This window comes from Myxine glutinosa, chromosome 4 (assembly GCF_964187855.1).
Source record: "Myxine glutinosa chromosome 4, kmMyxGlut1.1, whole genome shotgun sequence".
Taxonomy (NCBI): domain Eukaryota; kingdom Metazoa; phylum Chordata; class Myxini; order Myxiniformes; family Myxinidae; genus Myxine; species Myxine glutinosa.
The window spans coordinates 162,941-182,594 of NC_136264.1; the positions used below are offsets into that span (position 1 = coordinate 162,941).

The following is a 19,654-nucleotide window of genomic DNA, read 5'->3' on the forward strand; positions in this document are numbered from 1 at the left end:
GGCTGCGACAAGTTAGCCGTAAACATGCGGCCAAATAATACATGAGACACCGCCTGACATGACGTCACACAAAGCTGCTGAACTTGGGGAAAGTGATGGAACTTTCCAGGACACTCTGGGTACCAGCAGTGGCAGCTTTATGACGTCACTTTTCACTCCGCATCCAGTGGGGAAATCAAATGGAAAATTCCTCCCCATGGATACAAGCCAATGGGCCGGTCAATCAAGGAAGCAGCACATGCCATTTTCAGTCTTTGGTAAGACTTGGCCAGGGTCAGAATCGAACCGGAGACCTCCTTGACTCGGAGCGGATGCTCTAATTATGCCACAATCCATCATTCAAAACTCCATGGAATACTGCTCTCTTCTCTAGGCAGGTGCAGCTGCCTCCTGTCTTGCACGCTTCCCCCACTCCCAGGAAGCAGTGTAATCTCAGGCCCTCTGGAAGTTTTTAATACACCTTCTTTGCAAGAGACAGTCTCAGTGTTTGTATCTTATTCAGTGCACGAAGATCGAAGTCTACCTGGCTGTTCTTTAATATCTCTCGTCGAGGTTTATCCTCCTGCATTTCTTCACTCGGCCCATCCAACGTCCATCCAGGCCACACGTTGTTTTTGGCAAAGTTAGGACTGCAGCTCGCACCACCTCTTACAAACACCAGGGCTTTTCTTCACTCACCGACCCTTTCATTTTTGCCTACTACTCTCCTTCACTTCCTCTAGTAAATCTTGGCCTTTGTTTACCTGGTCCAATCTGCTGCTCTGCAAGTCTGTTGACCTTACTCTCTTATATAGCTCTTCCACAAGCCATGACACATGCAAATAAAATAAAATAAAAGTCGATTTAAACCATCCACTCGCTGTGTATGTAATACATAGACAACTCTTTACAGTCAGAGTATAGGTACAAGGTGGGAAGCACAAGCAACGGAGGATGGAGCTGGAACAAAATGTTAAAGATTATTAAAATGTTTTTAGGTGCAAGAGAGAAAAATCCTCGTCTGAGAGAGACTTCGGTCTGGTTTGCAGCACGTTGTCAATTTTAAAATTTCAGAATAAATATGGAGAGCAGCCAGAAGCAAGATTGAGACATAGTAGGTACCGAGATATACGAGGATCTAGGTGGAAATACAAAAATAAAACATGACAGGTGTACACATTTTATTTTAACCATATCATGACCTGTATGGCGTCAAGAAGGGCATCCGGCCATAAAAACATTGCCTCAAAAAGAGAATCATGACAATTACAACTACATATGGGCAGGGTACAGCCCGAAGTGGAGATCGGTTTCTGAGGTTTGGGACATGGAATGTAGGGACAATGACAGGGAGATCAGGAGAAGTGGTGGAAGTATTGGTCAGAAGAAGAGTGGACATATGTTGTGTGCAAGAGACGAGATGGAAGGGAAGTGGTGTGAGAATGGTGAAGGGTAGGCAGGGACAGAAATACAAGTTTGTGTGGCAAGGGTGCCTGGAGGGCATGAATGGTGTTGGTGTCCTGTTTTCTGAGGAGTTTGTAGACAGTGTGGTGACTGTGACTAGAGTGAGTGATAGGTTGATGGTGAAAATGATGATTGGAAAGCTCTTGGTGAACGTCATCTCGGGATATGCTCCGCAGGTTGGTCGGAGCGCTGAAGAGAAGGACAAGTTCTGGTGTGCGATAGAGAAGCTGATGGAAAACGTGAAAGATGAGGAAGTTGTTGTGGTTGGAAGGAGACCTAAATGGACATGTGGGAAGGAGTATGGATGGTTTTGAGGGAGTTCATGGGGGTTACAGACATGGTGTGAGAAATGGAGAAGGTGAAAGGATTTTGGAGTTTGCTGATGGAGCTGATTTGTTGATTTATAATACTCAGTTCCAGAAAGAGGATAATAAGCTTGTTACATACACGTCAGGTGGGTCGACGACAACCGTTGACTACCTGATGGTTCGTAGGCGAGCTAGGGGGCACCTCCGGGACACAAAGGTGATCCCGGGGGAGGAGGCTGTTTCACAGCACCACTTGGTTGTCTGCGACATAAGGGTGAAAGGTGCGAGGAGAGCTCGGCGGGTGAAGTACCAACCGAGAATGAAGGTGTGGAGGTTGAAAGAGGTGACAGTAAGGGAGGCATTAAAAGAGAGGCTGAGTAGGGTAGAGGATGATGTGGTTGAGCTTGAAAGTGGTTGGATGTCAATGAAAGCTAGTCTGTTGGGAGCCATTGGTAAGGTATGTGGATGGACAAAAGGACCACCGAGGCACTCGGAAACATGGTGGTGGGATGATGAAGTTGAAAAGAGGATTGACGAGAAGAGGAAGAAGTTCAAGGAGTGGCAGAAGGCGAAGGGTACGGGAGCAGAAACAGCAGAGCATGAAAGTTATAAGGCAGCCAGGAAGGCTGCAAAGAAAGAGGTGGCAAAGGTGCAGGAGGCATGTAGGAAAATGTTTGGAGAACGCTTGGATTCGGAAGAGGGTCAGACAGCAGTATTCAGGATTGCAAAGCAGATAGCGAAAGAGAGGTGTGATGTGATGGGGGTGAGTTGCTTGAAGGATGAAGTGGGACAAATCGTTGTGGACCCAGATGGAATTAAAGGAAGATGGAAAAGATATATGGAAATGCTGTTGAATACAGAGAATGAATGGGATGGCAACATAGAGAGTAACCCAGTTTTAGGACCGGCAGAGAAGATAACTGAGAAGGAAGTTGAGGAAGCGATAAAAGCAATGAAGAGTAGAAAGGTGGGAGGGCCGACAGGAGTTGTGGGAGATATGTTGAAGGCAGCAGGAAGTTGGGGTGTGAAGAGAATGACAGAGATCTGTAATCTGGTGGTGAAAGAAGGCCGCATTCCAGTGGATTGGGAACTGAGTACCCTCGTCCCTCTATACAAAGGGAAAGGTGACCCTCTGGAGTGTGGCTCGTACCGAGCGATAAAGTTATTGGAGCATGGAATGAAGGTATTGGAAAGGGTGTTGGAGAGGAGGATAAGGAAGAAAGTAAAGATCGACGAAATGCAGTTTGGATTTATGCCAGGAAGAGGAACGACAGATGTGCTTTTTATTGTGAGGCAGTTGCAGGAGAAGTACATGGTGAAGAGGAAGAAGTTGTTTCTTGGGTTTGTTGATCTGGAGAAAGCATTCGATAGGGTTCCACGCAAAGTATTGACATGGGCATTGAGGAAGTTAGGAGTGGAGGAATGGTTGATCAGAGTAGTGATGGCAATGTACAAAAGAGCGAGCACAGCTGTAAGGACGAAGGACGGGAACAGTGGTGAGTTTGAGGTGAAGGTGGGAGTGCATCAGGGGTCGGTACTTAGTCCACTACTATTTGTAGCTGTGATGGAGGTGCTGGCTCAGAACGTAAAGGAGGGTTTACCATGGGAGTTGTTGTCTGCGGATGATCTGGTGTTGATTGCGGAAAGTATGGATGGACTGAAGGAAAAGATGAACAAGTGGAAGGAATGTATGGAGACAAAAGGTCTGAAGGTGAATATCGGAAAGACGAAGGTGATGGCAAGTGGTAAAGCATGTGGTGAGGTGGAAAGAACTGGGAAGTGGCCGTGTGCTGTGTGCAGGAAGGGTGTCGGAGTGAACTCCATTCAATGTACAATGTGCGCTGAGTGGGTTCATCAAAAATGTAGTGGTCTGAGAGGGTCATTAACCAGTGTGGCAGCTACATTCAAATGTAAGGTGTGCACAGAGGGAGCTGCAGATGGAGGAAATGTTGAGTTGGATCTTGGAGACGGCGTGAAGCTGGAAGGTGTGCAAACATTTTGCTACCTCGGAGACATGCTGAATGGAGAAGGTGGATCAGACTCGGCAACGGTTGCTTGAGTGAGATGTGCATGGAAGAAGTTTCGGGAACTGAGTGGCGTGCTGACGAGGAGGGGAGTGTCGTTGAAGGTGAAGGGAAAGGTGTATGCTGCATGTATGAGAAGTGTTATGATTTATGGGAGCGAGACATGGGTGATGAACGTAGAGCAGCAACGAAGGTTGGAAAGGGTGGAAATGCGAATGGTTCGATGGATGTGCGGAGTATCGTTGAGAGAGAGGAAGACAAATGATGAATTGCGAAAGATTATGGGAATAGAGCCTGTGATTGATGCTGTGAAGAGAAACAGGTTGAGATGGTTTGGTCATGTGTTGAGGAAGGATGAAAATGACTGGTTGAGAAGGGTGATGGAAATGAATGTGGAAGGAAGTAGAGGACGGGGAAGACTGAGAAAGACTTGGCTAAAGATGGTGGAAGAAGAAATGCGGGCAAGGGGGTTAACAAGGGGAGATGCAGAAAATAGGGCAAAATGGAGAAGATCGTCATGGGGACCGCAAGGCTAACCCCCGCTCTAGCAGGGAAAATGGCCTTAAAATGCATGTTGTTGTTGTTGTTGTTGTTGTATATCATGACCTGTACCTGTTCCATGATTGTAGTAAGCCAGTCTTTATGGTGCTGAGGATTGTGATGCAACCACCTCATTGCTCCTTCATAAACCTCCACCTCGCTCGACACGCACAGGTCACTTGAGGAGAGCAAAGCGACCAGGTGTACCGGAGACGTCTCCAGAAACTCGTTCAGCATGGAAATCGCACCAAAGTGTTCACAAGCAAATGTGTCAGCAGCTTTAATTAGGCCCTGCATCCACACATGCATGCACGTGTCACAAAGTGCGTCCGAGAAGGAGAAACAAAAATGTACAGAATGAACACCGTTATGAACATTTAGCAAACGGAACATGAATTCATAAACCGAACAATCTTTCCCATTTCCAATACCCAAAGCAAATCAAGACCCTCACAGCAGAAATTTAGGGTTAGCAGAAACCAACTTGTGACTTTAAAAACAACAACAACCAGTGATAGTGGTTGTTTACTTAATGGGAAGACGACATAAAGTATAAACCAGGAAGAAGATTGAGGAACCAAATAAACAGAACACTCAGGTCGACAATACAGGGGCAGGAAACAATAAACATGGCAGGACAACATGTAAAGATGCATTATGTTTAAGTCAAAAGAAGACCCACCAACATAGTGTTCATATTTTTTGTTTAGACCTCGATAATATAGTGTGCAGTTTTTGTCACCTTATTGTTTAAAATAAATGGCTTCAGAAAAGGGGGAAAGGTATAGGGTTATTAGAATGGTTCTGGGGACGTCAGGCCTCAATTAAGAACTATTCGAGAGGAGAACATAGTTTCCATTGGAGATCATGCAGGGATAAGATGGAGGTTTGTATCACATTGCGCTAGTAGTGCAAGATAGGAGCACCAACATGGTGATGAGGGGGTGAGACTGAGAGGAGGGTGAGTGGGTGAGGAAGGGGCACCAACAGAGTGTTTGAGGGACAAACAAAGAGGGAGAACTGCTGAAATAAGGGATGTGGGAAATAATTTGAGCAAGAAAAGGAGCAAAAACAGATCCTTTCGACGACAGACCAATCAGCATGCTCCCGATCATCAGCAAGGTCATGGAATCCATCATTGCTTCTGATATTAAATCCTTCCTCTTCTCCAATGGCTTGATCTTGGATCATCAATTTGGATTCAGACCAGGTCACTCTACTCTGGACATGCTGCTTCTGCTGTCTCAACAATGGATGGAGGTCGTCAACGCCAAACAGGAAATCAGAGCCGTCTCCCTTGCCATATCACGTGCCTTCGATATGGTCTGGCACCCCGCCGTGCTCACCAAACTCTCCTCCGATGATATCCATGGAAATCTCCAGCCATGGCTCGCGGACTTCCTATCCGGTCGCAGTCAACGTGTGGCCCTGAATGGAATTCCCTCATCTCCCCTTCCTGTCCAGGCTTGAGTTACTCAAGTGTTCTGGGCCCTGTGCTTTTTTTGGTCTTCATCAATGATCTCTCCGACTCACTGGAAAATCCTCTAAATCTCTTTTCTGATGACTCCACTCTCTTCCGCTCCATATCTCAACCCTCAAATCGGCAGTCTGCAGCCTCCTCACTCTCTGCAGACCTGGACAAAATTACAAACAGGTCAAACAAGTGGAACATGTCTTTCAATCCTGACAAATCTCACACTCACTATGTCTCTCCGAAAAGACCGAATGGACAACCCTCCCATCTACTTTCTGAACAATCCTCTCCGAGAAGTTCAGTCACTCAAGCTTTTGGGTCTCACTATCTGCCATGACCTTTCCTGGGAAAACCACATTTCCAAGCTGGCCGACAAAGCCAGTCGCCGTCTGGGCATCCTCCGTCATACGAAGTCTATCCTTGGCACTTCTGAGCTCCTCACCACATACAAAGCTTTCAACCGCAGCTCGATGGAATATTGCTCTTCCCTCTGGGCTGGTGCTCCTGTCTCACCTAGCTCAGTTTCACGCTATAGGCTATAGAAAACCAAAGCTGTCAGGATCATTGGAATCTCCCGCGATGAAGCTGATTGTGAGGCCTTTCACTCACTCACCGCAGGCAGGTTGGTGGTTGTTTGTCTTCTACCGACTCCTCTCCGGCCGAGCTCCCCCTGCTGTCTGTGCCCTGTCCCAAAGTACTCATACAGGACGCACAAGATCTGCCATCAACCCTCTTTTGGTGAAACTGCAAAAATCAAGACTCTGCTCTCCTTCACTCCTTCATTCCTCTTTTTTACCCCATCTCTGGAACAAACTCCCACTCTCAATACTCAGTCGAGGCTCGTATAAGAGCTAACACATATCTATCTATAATTCCAGTAATCTCTGTCTGTCTGTCTGTACGTTTGTTTGTTTGTCTGTGACCGCTGTTTCTCGACAACCACGGGTCCGATATACTTTTAACTTGCCAGGTATATTGCTGGGGACCCGAGGATGTGCCTTTTCAAGGTTTCATATTAATCGGACAATTACTTACCGAGCTATGTCCAAAAAACGATTCAACCAATCAGAGAGCAGCGAACGATCGCGTGTGCCGAACGTGGCGGGCACACTCTGCCTCGGATGGCACATTTGAGAGCGTATTCATTTATTTCACGTTTGCAAACTATGTTGGCGTTAAACTATGTTTTACAACTAATAAAAACGAATTTGCGATTCATTCGCTTTCCTGCGCGTTTGTGTACGCGATGGCGATTTCTTTACCAAACTCTGGAAGCCGTTCGCTTTGGACCGAACCATTGCATGTAAATAGAGGGGGGAGATTGTCACCACTCGCAAGCCGTTCGCTTTGGACCAAACCATTTCATGTAAATAGAGGGGGGGGATATAATTTTAGATATATATATATAGTACGGGCATGCCCTAGTAACATATAATAAAGGGAGCAGGAGACAAGAAGGGGTTGGGGGCTGGGGGGGGAGAAGAAGAAAAAACACCAGTAGAGAACAGGGACATCGGGAGATCTGTGGAAGGGAGATGTCTGGGATGGGGTACACGGAATAAACAAGATGGACACTACAGGGGATTTCAGGAAAGAAAACAGGGAATTTGAAAAGGTGGATCTGGGGTGAATTAGCGTGGGTAGAAAAGATCAAGGTTTTGGATGGTGGAAGATAAGAGATTGTGGTGAACAGCTGTTTTGAAGACCTGGAGGGAGGAATGGGATTGAAGAGAGTGGGGGAGTTTGTTCCAGAGGCAGGATTGAAAGAGTGAAGGTGAGCAGAGAGTCTTGATTTAGGCAGTTTCACCAGAAGAGGGTTGCTGGCATAACTTGTGCGACCTGCAGGAATATTTGGGGGACATAGCACAGAGAGCTGGGGGAGCAAGGCCGGAGAGGAGTCGGTAGAAGACAAAGACCACCTACCTGCCTGCGGTGAGCGAGTGAAACATTGAGGGCTTTCAACCATATTTGTGATAGCAAAAGCAGCGTGTCCAGGGTAGGGTGCCCAATGTCCATGTCTGGATCTGAACCGGTGGTCTCAGATCAGGATGTTGGAGAAAAGGAAGTATTTGATGTAAACTGCAATGATAAGATTCCAAGAAATTACTGATAGGGAGGAGACCAATATGTCTGGAGATAAGAGCATCTGTTTCTGTAGTGCAATGTTCATGCAATGCAATAATGTTGGCCGAATTCCAATCAGATGACCTATGGTAAATGACAGGGTGAAAGGGGCAGAGAGACGATGTGCAAAGAGCAGTAAAGCAGGTTTTTAGCACACACGAGCTGATGCCGTCCGGTCCAGTTGCAGAATCAGAGCCTAAGGTCACCATTACCTTCTCCACCCTCAGGTGAAAAAGACAGTTGGAGAAATCAAAGTTGAAAAAGACAAAATATTTGGAATTGTTATTGTTAGGACAGATATGGTAATACTGTATGGATACAACGAAATTTTTTGTATATCGCATCCTTTTACATTATATACAGAAAAGGAAATGGCAAAAAAGCTAAAATTAACAAGGAACAAAAGACATAAATGTCATAAATTTTGCAAAAAAGCAAAAGACATAAATTTTGCTGTATGGAGTTAAACACCATCAATCGGCCATCTTTGGTCAGATTATAAAACAAAACCTTCTGCATATGTACACTCATGCATCGTCTTTGTGCTAAGTTTGAGCAAAATCGGTCCATGCATCTCCGAGAAATGTTTGGGGGTCGGTCCAAGTCACAAAATGGGCACTAGTCGGCCATCTTGGATCTGGTCTCGAAATAAAATGACGTGCAGATGTACACTATTTCATTATCTGTGTGCCAAGTTTAAACAGGATCGGTAAATGCATGTCCAAGAAATGGCTGAGGACATATTCTACATAGTTTTATTTTACAACTAAAATGGTCACCAGTCGGCCATCTTTGATCGCATCACAAAACAAAATGATGCACATATGTACACCATCAGGTATTCCCTTTGTGCCAAGTATGGACAAAATTGTTGCATACACTACCAGTCAAAAGTTTTAGAACACCTCAATGTTTCCAGTTTTTATTGAAATCTACGCAGTTTAATGTCCAGTGAATAACCTGAAATGGTACAAAGGTAAGCAGTAAACTGCTCGAGGTAAAAAAAAAAAAAAAAGTTTAGGTTAGCAAAAACGGGAAAATAATGTAAATTGCACAGTTATATTGTAAAAAAGGCCTTCTTCAGGGAACAAGTAATGGGTTAACAACTTACATCTGTTCTGCAGAAATGTAAGTAAATTAAGCCTTGAAAGTTGATGCAAGTAATTCCTACAGGTGTCCCAACCTCTGCTGATTACTTGATTACAAACCCCCTGTCTGTATAAAAGCAGTATTGGAACAGACTGTTATTACACCCTCTGAAGCATTAATTGGACAATATTTCCCTGCAGGAAGTAGTATATTGGAAACCGGAGGAAACTGACAGGAAGAGGTCTGGCAGACCCAAAGCCACAACAGAATCAGAAGACAATTTTCTGAGAGTCAACAGCTTGCGTGATAGGCGGCTCACGGGACAACAGCTTCAAGCACAGCTTAACACTGGTCGAAGTAAGCAAGTCCCAGTTTCAACTGTGAAGAGAAGACTTCGAGCTGCAGGTTTGACAGGTCGAGTGGCAGTAAGAAAGCCATTGCTAAGATGGCAAAATAAGAAAAAGAGGCTTGCCTGGGCCATGAAGCACCACCAGCGGACTACTGAAGACTGGAAGAAAGTCTTATGGAATGATGAATCAAAATTTGAAATCTTTGGTTCATCACGCAGGGTTTTTGTACATTGTTGAGTAGGCGAAAGGATTGTTCCTCTGTGTTTGTCACTAACTGTCAAACATGGAGGAGGAAGCGTGATGGTCTGGGGCTCTTTTGCTGGATCCAGAGTCGGCGACTTGCACAGAGTGACTGGCACCCTGAACCAAAAGGGTGACTACAGCATTGTGCAGCACCAGGCAATACCCTCTGGTATATGCCTAGTTGGTCAGGGGTTCATCCGACAGCAAGATAATGACCCTAAACACACCTCCAGGCTATGTCAATACTACCTACGAGGAAAAGAACAAGACGGTAGGCTTCAAATCATGGAATGGCCACAGCACAGTCTTCAGACTTGAACCACATCGAGCTGGTTTTGGATGAACTGGACAGAAGGGTGAAAGCAAAGCAACCTACAAGTGCAACACATTTGTGGGAACTTCTGCAACAGTGTTGGGAAGAACTTCCCGGACAATATTTGATTTCCATTGTAGAAAGAATGCCATGAGTGTGTTCGGTGGTTTTATCTGCAAAAGGTGGCGACTTTGGTGAGTCAAAAATTTAAATTAAATTTTGTTAAACAAAATGATTTTATGATTTCTTTTTTTATCTCCAATTGTTTATTCGTTCCATGCTTAATTTCAGAGTACATTGAGACATTAAACTGCGTAAATTTCAATAAAAAATGGAAAAATTGAGGTGTTCTAAAACTTTTGACTGGTAGTGTACATCTCCGAGATACGATTGCGGATGCACAGAACCCAATCCGTAAGCCCCCGTTTCAGACCAAGTCCAACTGGGGCTAATAACAGTTTCAATCTGCACAGCCATGGCGATGAGTGAAGGGGAAGAGACCAGAACCCCCGACTCACGCGGGGACATGAGGTTTGTTCTTAATTTCAGAAGTTGGAGCAGAGGTATGCTTAGCCAAGCACAGCTTCCAAACCTTTAGCCTGTAGCTTAAATAATTATAAAGATGCAATACGAAAGACAAACCTGCAGATGATGCGCCTCAGCAAATGCATGCACACCCAGACAATTGCCAGGCTCCAATTTGCTGAGCATGAACTCGGAGCAGGTGCGTACTATGGAATCGACACGCAAGATGCACGCCGCATACAGCAATGACTGCACGCTCGATGGCGTTATGCATAACCGCCCAGAATATGCAAAGTTGACAATACTCTCAAGGGACGTGTCCTCAATCAGTGCATCCTGGATGTGCACCTCGCCTTGCCGAGTCTCCACCATGTCAGCCAAAAACATGTTGTGGAAGTAGGGGATTGAGGCACTCAGCACCAACCTATGGCAATGAATCTCTTTGAAGCCCACCTTTGGGTCAGAGTTGAAAGGTAAGGGGTTGAGAGTGTTGGGGGTGGAGGGTGTGCATCGATTACCATGTTGCTGTCCCTCAGTCATGAGAAAAATCATCACTATCACAGTTGTCAACATCACAATTCTCAAGCTCAACACCATCAAATTCAAAATGCAACTCATCATACTTATGATCCCCAGGCTTAGACCATTCAATAATGTAACCTAGAACGGCACTCGGTAGATCGCATACCTCCACCAGGCTGAACAGTTTATGGTTTCTCTGCCACTGATAGACTAGACCTGAATTCGGACCTGAACCAAAATCTAATCGGCTTGTCCTTGTCACCTAACAAACTCGTCCACCAAGTTTATTCATAACTCGTCCACAACTATGAAATATGTCATATAATCGCTTTTCGCCCGATCTCTCAATGGTGAAGAATCATTTCAAAAATTAAACAATTCTCGTGTCCGAATCCATATTCAGATCTTCACCAAAATCGAATAGATTAGTCCTTGTCAGACACCCGACCTCTCCGCCAACAACCTTTTGAGATATCTTGTTCACAAACAGACAGGGGTGAAAACATAACCTCCATCCACCACCTTGGGTGGTGGAGGTAAAAAGGAATGTTTTTAACTTATGAACAAAGTATATTCCACTCTCACTAAAGCAACCACACCAAGTAGGTGTAAATGAACTCTGTACAGCCTATTTCATCCAATCACAGAGCAATGGCTTCCGTCAACTCATGTTAATGTGTACTTGGAATACTCGTCGTGCTTGCTAACCTGGTGTTGCTTAGCGGTTAGGGTGCCGGCTTGGGATCCGAGGATCCTGAGTTCGAATCCCGGTTGATCGCTGAATTAACGCCGGGGGGTTGACTCAGCCTATCATCCTTCCGAGGTCGGCAAATTGAGTACCAGCTTGCTGGGATGAATGATCCCGGTGTGTACCCCGGTTTAGAATAGGTACACCGTATCCCTGCGCATCGGAAGAGGCGACCAAGGGTTGGCGTCAGGAAGGGCATCCGGCCATAAAAACATTGCCTCAAACAGGGAACCATGATTGTCATGGGGCCCGCAAGGCTAACCCCCGCTCTAGCGAGGAAAATGGCCTTAAAACGATCATTCATTCATTCATTCTTGCCAAGTGCTTCCTCTCCACTCATTGCTGCGAGTACACGATACTGTATAAAAAGCGCTTGTTTGTGAGGATTAACAACCATGGGAATGAAACCCACATCAGGCAGTGGAGAAAAACTAGTCTTTAACCACTCAAAGTGGTGGTGTAAAGCCAACAAATGCCATTCTCAAGGCCAAGGCTATTGCCTCCGTCAGCAAAGGTGGACAGAGAGTACATCACCACTGTGTGAGCAGGATATCTCAAAAGGTTATGGACACATTTGGACAAAACTTTGTGGGCAGGTTGGGTGTGCGACAAGGACGAATTGATTTGATTTTGGTGACGATCCGGATACGATACATTTTTTAAAGTGATACTTCACCATTAAGGGAAGGGGCCAAAACGATATACAGTACAGCGTGATATCTCAAAAAGTTATGGACGATTTATGATAAAACTGTGGATGATTTGGGTAGGTGACAAAAACAAGCAGATTCCATTTTAGTTCAGGTACGGATGCAGATCCGGTCGATCCGTGGGATACCAAACGTCAAACATTTAGCCTGGTCGAGGTATGAGCTCTACCGAGTGCCATTCTAGTTTTGTTTGTCATTCATTTATCAATCCATTTCTTAAATAGCAATTTTAATTCAGCAACAAAATCTGAAAGTGAGGAATATCGAGGAAACTAGGAAATAGAATACGAGACGAATGTGATCGATATGCTTCTGCCCGAGTTACATGTCAATTCACTTACATTCAATCCCGATTAAACGTCGAGAGAGAGCGAGAGCGAGAGCGGGAGAGAAGGGGAGAGCGGGATAAATGACCTTTGACCTGTTGAAACCAAAATGGAATCGGTTCAATTTTGCATTACAGTCTGTATTAGTACATTTGTGCCAAGTTTGGTTGAAATTGTTTCAGTGGGTCACAACTTATTCCGGCAACAAAGATCTTCAATAAAGGGCACGTGATCTTAGACTTTTGAACCCAAAATCAAAGCAGTTTAACTTTGTACTACAGTCCATACTTGTGCTAGGTTTCGTCAAAATCCCTCGACTGCGGAGGGATAAAATCAAGAAAGATTAGAAAGCATCTGAAAATGCAAAGCCTGGCCGCTTCTGCTTTGTATTCAGACTTCTTATTCTTCTGTATGCTAAACATGACGAAAACAGTTTAACATACAAAAACATTGACAATTAAGCGACCGTAACCTTTTGACCACAAAAGCAAGGGGCTTCAGTGACCGAATATGCAAACCCGGATCAAATTTTAAGTCAATTGGGTGAAAAGTGACGATTTTATGCAGCCTTGACCTTTGACCTCTATCTAAAATTAAAAATAATCAGCATCTAGCTTTTGATTGGTGAACCAATTCAATGACCCAATATGCAAATTCTTAAACTTTCATGTCAATCGGGTAAGAATTGGTGATTTTACGCAACCTTGACCTTTTTAATCTAAAAAAAAAAACAATCAGCTTCTAGCTTTTCATTGGTGAACCAATTAAATGACCCAATATGCAAAATTCTTAAAATTTCAGGTCAATTGGTAAAAATTGACGATTTTAGGTGATGCTGACCTTTGATGTTTTGACCAATTTATTGATTTGCCTTCGCCATATTCTCATAATAAAGCTTTGAAAAACTTGATGCCAAAAGCTCAAATGGTAAAAAAAAGTTACGGCCCGGATGGGCACAGACACAAATAAGTGATTGCAAAACTCTGTCTCCCGCTCCGCAGGGGATGGCCAGTGATCAATAAAATCAGACTCGGCGGTGTAATGGTTGGAGTGTCCGGTCTGAGTCTGGGAGGCCTGTGGTTCAAAACGGGCCGAGTCATACCAAAGACAGGTAAAACTATTATGTTTGTGGGGGTCGATGGAGGAACCGCATAGTAAAGATAGGATTGTATAGTTATAGAATGGACCGTGGACGCGTAGGAGAAATCTCAATGTATTTAAGTAGGGAAACTGTAGCTTAAGATTGTTTATGTGTCTTCACACAAGGGGTGAAGCAGTGATAACTAGTTGGGGATTAAGGTTAGTTTTCCCCAGTACATGATATTCCCTCTGTGATCTCCCCCATTAAACAACATTTACAACCGTCGGCCATGCAAAACCTCCTTTTAACAACAACCGCCAACAGAACCCAAGCAGAGCTGATTGGCAAGTAAACCCCACCTCTATAGGACCATAGGAAACAGGCCACGCCCCTGAGGGACATGATTAGCCCAGAGGTTGTGGGCGGGGCAAAATGGGAGGGACGATTGGTGATTGGCTCGAGAGAGTAAAGAAGAAGTCGACCTCTCGTTTTTGGACAAGCGGCGCCATCTTTTCGACTTTGTGCTGAGAGTTTGGGACGCGTTTTGGAGGGCGATGAGCTCTTGGCGGCGTTGGCGGCTATTGAGAGGTTTCGACTGTTGGACTCACCAGGGAGCTGAAGGCTGCGTTGTGCTCATCCAAGCAGTGGAGGAGGAAGGAGGCAGTCCTCACAAGATTACCACAGGCTCGATAGCAAGAGCCTTCGACGCGCGGCATTGCCGCCTTTTTGAGCTTCCCGCGAGGGAGGCTTTGAGCATCAAGCTTCAATGGCCGCCAACCTCCTCAAAAAGATGTCATTTTGAGGCCACAGTTAAGTGCCGGCACGAAAAGGCCATTTTCTTTTTCTTTTATCATTCCCCTTGTGTGTTTTTGAGTCCGAGTGGAAGATCCTCAAAGTAGGGAATTCGTTTTTACCACAACTTTTATTTCGTCTTGCATTTATTTTCATTAAATTATTTGTTGAATTTAATGTCATGTCTGTTCATTGTGGGTTCTGGATTAAACCCATGTGCTCTGTTCAGGTCAGCAATTTTTTTTTCCTTTTTTTTTTGTATACAATATCGAGGCTCGTGAAAGAGCTAACATTTATCACACACACAAAAAAAAAAAATCAAACAGACAAAATATATAATAAGGGTAGCGGTAGACAAGATGGGGAGAGATGAGGAAGCACAAACAACATCTGAGAGCAGGGTCATCGGGAGATCTGTGGAAGGGAGAGGGCTTGGAGGGAGAAGGCGTGGGAATGGGGGGGGGGAGGGAGTTGGGAGAAGTATAAAACACAAGCACACTGCAAGGACCTGCAGGAAAGAAATTGGTATTTCAAAAAAGTGGATCTGGGGTGCAATTAGCGGGGATAGAAAAAGATCAAGGTTTTGGATGGGGAAAGATAAGAGATGGTGATGAACAGCTGTTTTGAAGACCTGGAGGGAAAAGTGGGATTGAAGAGAGTGAGGGAGTTTGTTCCATAGCAGGAGAAGAGAGGAATGAAGGCGTGAAGGTGAGCAGAGAGTCTTGATTTTGGCAGTTTAACCATAAGAGGGTTACACGGGCAGATCTTTTGCGACCTGCAGGAATATTTTGGGGACAGAGCACAGACAGAGCTGGGGGAGCAAGGCCGGAGAGGAATCTGTAGAAGACAGAAAGACCACCAACCTGCCTGCGGTGAGTGACTGAAAGGCCCTCGGAGTTAAATTCATCGCGGGAGATTCCAATGATTCTGAAAGCTTTGGTTTCAACTGCATGAAGCCGAGCTAGGTGTGAGGCAGGAGCACCGGCCCAGAGGGGAGAACAGTAATCCATTGAGCTGCGGATGAAAGCCTTGTATGTGGTGAGGAGCTCAGGTGTGCCAAGGAAGGACATCGCACGATGGAGGATGCCCAGTCGGCGACTGGCTTTGGAGGCCAGATTGGACATGTGGTTTTCCCAGGAAAGATCATGGCATATAGTGAGACCCAAAAGCTTAAGTGACAGAACTTCTTGGAGAGGATTGTTCAGAAAGTAGATGGGAGGGTTGTCCAGTCTGTCTTTTCGGAGAGACATCGTAAGAGTGTGAGATTTGTCAGGATTTAAAGACATGTTCCACTTGTTTGACCAGTCTGATTTTGTCCAGGTCTGCAGAGAGTGAGGATGCTGCAGACTGCCGATCTGAGGGATGAGGAATGGAGCAGCAGAGAGTGGAGTCATCAGCAAAGAGGTAGAGAGGATTTTCAAGAGAGTCAGAGAGATCATTGATGAAGACCAGAAAAAGCACAAGGCCCAGAACACTGCCTTTGGGAACTCCAGCCTGAACAGGAAGGGGAGATGAGAGAAACCCATTCAGGGCCACACATTGATTGACTAGGACTAGAGAGGAAGTCCGCAAGCCATGCGTGGAGATTTCCATGGATACCATAGGAGGAGAGTTTGGTGAGCAGAGCGGGGTGCCAGACCGTATTGAAGGCACGTGATATGTCAAGGGAGACGGCTCTAATTTCCTGTTTGGCATTGAGGACCTCCCATCCATTGTTGAGACAGCAGAAGCAGCATGTCCAGAGTAGAGTGACCTGGTCTGAAACCAAATTGATGGTCAGAGATCAAGCCATTGGAGAAGAGGAAAGATTTGATATCTGAAGCAATGATGGATTCCATGACTTTGCTGATAATTGGGAGAAGGCTGATTGGTCTGTCATTGCAAGGATCTGTTTTTGCACATTTTTTGTATAAAGCGGTGATGTTGTCTGATTTCCAAGCTGATGGTAGATGACCTTGAGCAAAAGAGAGGGTGAAGAGAACAGAGAGAGGGAGTAAAAGAGTGGCAGAGCAGGATTTTAGGACCCGTGGGCTGATGCTGTCTGGTCCAGTTGCAGAATCAGAGTCGAGGGATGACAGAAACTTCTCTACCTTGTCAGTAGAAAAGGACACAGAGTCCAGGAGCAGCTGGGTACGACTGGGTATGGTGGGTACAGAGAGGGATGGGTTTGGGACACAAGATTTAGCGGCAAACACAGAGTTGAGGCATTCAGCTTTTTCACGAGCAGAGTGGAGTGTAGCCGTTTGAGGTGAGGGAGGGGATGGAGGGGCAACAAACACCAGAGAGATTTGACCAGACGCCACCAGGATTTGGGAGAGGGAGACAGGTTTGAGAGTTCCATCTTGAGAGAGGAGAGATATTGTTTCCTGACTCTCTTGAGGGTGGACACACACTTGTTTCAGGCTTTGTGAAAGGAAATGAGATTTCCTTTCGTTGGATTTGCTTTCCAGGAGGCGAAGGCAAGTTGTTTCTGGGAAAATGCCTCACCACAAGATTCCGTGAAGCATGGACGGGGGGGGGGGAGGAAGGGTATGACAACTGAGGACGAGATGGGATAAATCTGTGCATAAGAGAGCCATTTAGTTTGGAAGAATTCCCAGGATGAGTTGATGTCAGAGGTGGTAGAGATGGGAGACCAGTCCAGATGATTGATGGCTGCTTGAAGACCATGCCAGTTGGCCTGAGTGAAATGCTAGACTCGTCGATGCTGAGGAGGCTCTCTGAGAATGGCCAGAGAGATGTCCACTTTATATTAACAAGCACATGATCAGATGAGCCCATTGGAGCAGAAGAAGAGCAACAGACATTTGCAGGGAAGTTAGTCATAACCAAGTCCAGAAGAGAAGATGCTCCGTTGACTGAGATCCGGGTCGGGAAATTGAAGGATTATGTCAGTCCCAGTGAGTCGCAGAAGTCCTTTGCTGAGGAGCCATGGCTGGTGTGAGAGGTACCCACGCTCAGCCAGCTGGCATGATGACAAATGAAATCACCACATATGAGGAAGAGAGAGCTGGGATGAGTAGATCGAAGTTGGTCCATATTATCAGACAGCGAGATGTACAGTCACGTGAAAAAGTAAGTACACCCCATGCAAAGTCCCGACCCCTTCAACACACAGCTATCCGATCCTCACCTCAACAACACCGATAGACAAAGGTGATATAATATAACAAACACCATGAATCATCTACATTTTGTAGTCCACTGTATAATCCAAATAAACATAAATGCAAACCTCGCATGTGGAAAAAGAAAGCACACCCCCACACCGATCACCACCCCAAACACCCAAAACACCCAAAACCAGAATCAGGTGCACCAGCCCAGGCACAAACGACCAGAACATCACCAGAGAGGATCCCGGAGGAACCTGTCCCACCTAAACCTCAGCCACCTAGTCCAGTCCGCTCCCCGCCGCTGAAGTGTGCGGCGTCACCACGCCCAGATCAAAAAAGCACTTTGCATCCTTCCATCCCACGTGCAAAAAACCAACCGCCAAATTTGGCTGCTCGCCTCAGAATTAAAGACCGTTTCGGGTTATCTGTCACTGGTGATTTTAATCGCCGGCGACATGACAATATAATGTTTGCCCAAATTGGCACAATGGTGGCACAACATCATGAAGCTTATCATCAATAATAGCACAACCTGACAACTCTATTGCATGCAATGACGAGTGTTGTCATACAATTAGTAGTTCACATTCCCTAGGTGCTGCGGCATCTTACTCGTGCACTACCAATATAGACTCGTGTTTGAACTACCGAGCACCCGCAAATGTAGAACACCGCTATTAAAATATCTTAACCTCTCACTAACAACCTCAAGGAGCCCAAAGTGCTGGGATACATACCTTCACTGTGATATCACAGAATTGACCCTTCTTGAAAAAAGCATGCATGCAGCACATGACATCCTTGTGCCATCCATCGGGAACGACCAGTTCATAAGCACCATCATTCCCAAGAGAAAGGCGGCTGAGGGATGCCTGGCCCAGTTCTTGCTGCTCAATTCCTGGCTTTATATCAGACGGTGCTGTATTATGTTCCGTCATGGTGATCCACAAATTTCCACCGATGCTCTGCTAAAGGATACAGAGAAAAGGCAAAAGGTTATTGGAAGTCTAAGGAAAATTTGAAAATGCTTAAAGGGACAATCATGAAAATTTCGAAGAAATGTTTTAGAGGATGATCTTCCTGACCCATAGGAGAAAAAAAAAAAAAATTTTGGGAGAGCAATAAGCCAGATAATCGTGTTATAAATCGGACTATTTTCACTCCCGTTTTGCAAATGAGCTACTTCCGTTGATTCCCATGACGTCACACGCACGAAATTCATTGACGGTCGTGTACATTTGTGTTTCATCACGTTATACCAACGTTCAAGATGCTGATGTACCAAGCTTTCAACTGTTCGAATCGTTGAGGAATTTGACCACAGAACTCAGAAGTCATTTTTTTGCATCCCTGATCCACGGAAACCTAGTCAACGATCGTGTGCTTTGTGCTTGAAAAACCGAGGAACAACCAAATTTAGTATCAAAATGTATGTTCATTTAAAATACCGTGTTGTTTGCCAAGACCACTTCGAGCCATCAGCATTCGTATTTGATCAACAGGCGATCACTACCTGGGAAACAAGTCTCGGAAATTGCTGAAACACGATTGTTACGTGCTCCTCCCCGACCCCCTGGTCACGATGTACCTCCGAGCCCCGAGAGGAGCCACGGCAGAAAAATATGTTATTCTGTGTTAGAAATCAATAGTGAAACCACACCAATGATTATAAACAAACAAATATTGTATTGAAAATCACACCAGAATAACGGTACAACCAATAGCAATCAAAAGTACACTTCATACATCTTATGATGGTACCATCAGCTAAAGTCAGATAACTCACTGCGTTCCAAGTGAGTGAAAAAGAACACTCCTCAATGTCTCTATAACTCAAAGGTGATCCCCTCCTGCGAGTAGTGATGAGGCGATGTGGCGAGTAATGAGGCGTAGGCAAAGCGTAGACAGTCACGTGGTCCAAACCAA

General features: G+C 45.3%; 1 protein-coding gene across 1 annotated transcript in view; it reads right to left on the minus strand.

Moving 5' to 3' along the window:
- KLHL8 (kelch like family member 8) overlaps window positions 1-19,654 on the minus strand; it is a 121,179-nt gene that overhangs the window by 64,061 nt on the left and 37,464 nt on the right. Inside the window, exons 2-4 of the mRNA XM_078775360.1 lie at window positions 18,466-18,696; window positions 10,551-10,886; window positions 4,388-4,606 (exon numbers count right to left, since the gene is read on the minus strand). Coding sequence (XP_078631486.1) covers window positions 4,388-4,606; window positions 10,551-10,886; window positions 18,466-18,666 — 756 coding nt within the window. The 5' untranslated portion in view covers window positions 18,667-18,696. The remainder of the gene's footprint in view (window positions 1-4,387; window positions 4,607-10,550; window positions 10,887-18,465; window positions 18,697-19,654) is intronic.